Consider the following 4,009-nt stretch of genomic DNA (forward strand, 5'->3'; position numbering starts at 1 on the left):
TTTGACATCAACCTATTACTCTATGCTGACAGATAAGCTTATTCAAATTCCAACTTGAACCATATATAGCTAGGTTTTCACCTCGGCATGAATACCAAAAAACCATATAAATAAATTGCATTGAAAAACTTTAATCAATTTTCCTAATCCTAATAGCCAGCACATTCTTTTTAGAAACATGCGTTTTATTTTCAATAATTAATTCTTTCAATTAGAGGCGGGAAAAAGGAAAAGAACTCTACTTCAATAATACGCCATAATAGGCAAAGTAACAATGTTCATGAAAATAATTTGCTTTCAAGTCCATGATCCATGAAAGTAATCACAGACGTGTGAGAAACAAAATAAACAATAATTAGGGTTACAGATGGAGTACCTAACCCTAAACAACGAAAATTATCACTAATGAAAAATAATAAACAAGCATGCAGCAGATCGATCAACTAATATGACATGAAAAATGATGATAGATATTTGCACAAAAAAGAAAAAATGTGAGCGGGAAGCCAAATGAAAATGTAAATCTGATAATTAAAGACTACAATGGTTCAATCTGAGAGTAGGAGGAAGAAGAAGACCAAATAGATGTAGAAAACAAACGGCGTGATTCCCAACTCAACACTAACTGATTGGAACCTAACTGTTCCAATTTGTAACCGTCCTTGAACAAATTTATTAGTAGTTTCGCTTGGCTCTGATTGGCTGAGCTCAAAGGTACTCCCTTGAACCCCATACCACACAACCATTCCCTCCACGACCCTCTTTCTTCCTTCCCCTCACTTGTTCGGTATATCCGCCCCAACGACGCTGTTATTCTCGGTCCAAGAAATACCCGTTCAACCAAAGCCCGGGCCCGACCTTCCATTGGGAACCCGGCTTCAAGGGAATCATAAAACGCCGAGTAGTGGTGCAATGAGTCCATGAATCGGCCCACAAATCCAGCATCCACTCCTACGGGCCCAATGTCCTCTTCTGCCATCGTCACCAGCACGGGACTCAAATCCTTCGCGCCGTTCAAGAACGACGCAACTGAATCGCGTGCTCGGTAAGGCAAATGCGGGAGGTTGAGCATGCAATTGAACACCAAAGCCTCCCCGCGAACGAGCTTCAGCCCGTTGGGCCGAAACGTTTCGTCGGGGTCCATCCTGCAGTGGTGAAAGGAAAAAGGCTGCCCTAAGGAAGCGGCGAAGGCAGTGAGCCTCCGGCCTGTCTCCTGAACGGTGGCAATGGATCTCCGGCCTGAGCCGGTTCTAGACAATGCAGTGATGCGGAGGTGTGGGCCAGGCGAGGCTGTTTTGTTATGAGAGGCCAGGGCCTGCAAGAGTGAGGCCCACTGGATACCTTCCATGATGTCGAAATCGACGATGTGGGCCCGTCTGTGGTGTGCGATGGCTTCAAGGATGGCCTGATTGGCGGTGAAGTGGGCGAACTTGACGTAAGGGGACATGTCTTGAAGCAGTTGGAATGCTGTTAGAGTTTCCGTTTGGTGGGACCAGTAACTGTATTGTTTGTTATTGTTACTGTGATTATTGTGCGCGCCCCCACCCCCTGCGCCATCTAGCAAACCTTGGAGTGCCTGGGTAAAATGCGCGGCGAGTCTTTCCATGTTGGTTGCCCCTGTGCTGCTGCTGGTGCTGCTAAAAGGAACCAACTCTTTGAGTCGAAGCAATATCACTCGAGCCAGGTCACGGCTCTTGGTGGCGCCAGTGAGGGATTCTGCTGCGGCCATGAGGAGGTGCACTAGCCTCAGGCCTTTTGTTTCGTCTTCGCCGGCGATGGTAGGTGTTGGTGTTGTTGGAAGTGGTGGCGATTCATCGTCGGCTGTGTTGGCGGTGGTTGTGTCGTCTTCGTCATCGTGGTCGGGTGTGAGGTGGAGGGGGGTGGTGGCGTGGTGATGGTCGATGATTGAGTCGATGAGGTGGTGGAAGTCGTCATGAGGGGCGGCGATGGCTTCCCAATTGACGAGGGGGGACCAGTGGGTCCAGTTGGTGTAGGCAGGGTTTTCGTCGGAAGAGGGAGTGGTGGTGGTACTGTAGCCGGAGAATTCAATGTTATGAATGTCAAGCATGTCTATTTCCATGGTTGAAGAGGTGAGTAATAAGCTGAAAGAGTATTTATGTATGTATACTTGAGTGAGTTAAGAAGGAGCCGAGAGTCTCAGACTTAGCTTATAAAGAGGAAACTAGCAAAGAGTTGAAGCAAGAGACACTAATACTTATTGGTAATGAAATTCTCTTCTTATCATTCAGATCACTACTTACTTTATTATAATATACTTTTGGGTATAACCAATAATTTGTTTGAATAACATAAATAAACGAATTTTAAAATTGGTTCAATTTAACTAAAAGTTTAAAACACACCATATCATTAATTAAATTTAGGATTAATTTATTTTTTTAACTTTATTGTTCATATTATTCAGCAATATTATTATCTATTTATACTTTTTCTATAATTTTTATATACATTTGTTAGTTGTTACTTAAATTATTTTTTTATTAATTTAATGTTGATAGTAATTAATTATAGTAGAAATATATTAAAAAAAACAAAAAAATAAAAATTTTATGTACTCTTTATATACTCTTATTAAAATTAATTACCATCAACATTAAACTAATAAAAAATAATTTAAATAACATTTATCTTTTCACTCTTTTTAATTATTGAATAAAGTAGGCGATTTAAATTTTACTCTCTTTCTAACAATAGAAAGGAGAATAATTTAGTATTGAAAAAGAAAAACTCGAATGAGTAATATATATAATACAAATCATATTTGCAGTCCAATATTGGTGATGGAGCACACATTACCACTTGACAGAAATATTTATAGCCTAGATAGATCAAATACATTAACTACCTTTATTTGTAACTAAAAATCTCAACACTATTAAAATTTATTTTTTTTGTTATTATTTAATTATTAATATTTAAAAATATAAGATAAAATATATTATTAAATTATTAAATAGTTAAATTTTTTATCAAAAATAAAAAAATTCAAACTCATAATCTCTAAATAAATATAAAAAGACTATATCATTTGAGTTATAATTCACTAACAAAAATGTAAATTAATAACTAAATGATGACTAAAATAATAAATTATGATAATTTTTTAATATTTTTTTTATAAATATGTGTGGTATCTTAGTAAAAAATATTTGACAAAAAATAGACAAAAATAAATAAATATTAAATAAGGTAAATTTTAACTTTTTTATTTTTTTAGTATTATCAATTAATTTGAAGTGTCTTAACTTATAGTGTTTATAATAATCTATGTTAAACTAATGTAGAGTTTAATTTCATGTGTTTAACTTTAAATCTATTATATATTACTAATTTTACTAATTTTCTCTTCTAAAATTAAAGAGTTTTCTTCTTTTTTTTTTATCTCTTTCATTCTACCCACTGTATCTTTATTATATATCATTATCAATGACTAATTATAAATTTGACGATAAAAATGTATAACATGATCTTCTCTAATTATATTTAAATAAAATTAAAATTAAAATTAAAATAACTATATGATATATTATATATTACTAGTTAATTTAATAACCAAAATGTGTTGCATGACACTCTTTTATTAAAATTGAGAGGAAATATTTTTCTCTAAAATTAATAAACTCCCTTCTTACATTCTCTTATCTACTTTTCTCCCTTTTTTTATTTTTCTCTACTCTTTTCACTCTATATATAATTTATAATTTATATTTTATATTAGTAATTTAACAAACCAAAATGTGTCACTAGATATTTTTTATTACAATTTAAATAAATTTTTTCTTTTCAAAACTAACAAACTCCATCTCTCATTCTTCTTATTTATCTTTCTCTCTTTTCTCTCATTCTCTATTTTTTTCTACCTTTCTATTCTATAAAAAATAAAATTAACAAAATAATATTATTCAAATTAAAATATTATTATTATATGAATTTTTTATTTAATTTTAAATTTTTAATATTTATCTTTCTAATCTATATTTTCACTTCT

The 4,009-nt window shown here is 33.8% G+C and overlaps 1 protein-coding gene across 1 annotated transcript; it reads right to left on the bottom strand.

The window, feature by feature from the left end:
- Positions 1-338: 338 nt before the first annotated feature.
- Positions 339-2,162, bottom strand: LOC112706092 (protein NODULATION SIGNALING PATHWAY 2-like). Its single transcript, XM_025757202.3, has one exon. The coding sequence runs from the start codon at positions 2,078-2,080 to the stop codon at positions 539-541; it is 1,542 nt and encodes a 513-aa protein (XP_025612987.1). The 5' UTR covers positions 2,081-2,162; the 3' UTR covers positions 339-538.
- Positions 2,163-4,009: the final 1,847 nt, after the last annotated feature.

The sequence above is a fragment of the Arachis hypogaea genome, chromosome 8, assembly GCF_003086295.3.
Source record: "Arachis hypogaea cultivar Tifrunner chromosome 8, arahy.Tifrunner.gnm2.J5K5, whole genome shotgun sequence".
NCBI lineage: Eukaryota > Viridiplantae > Streptophyta > Magnoliopsida > Fabales > Fabaceae > Arachis > Arachis hypogaea.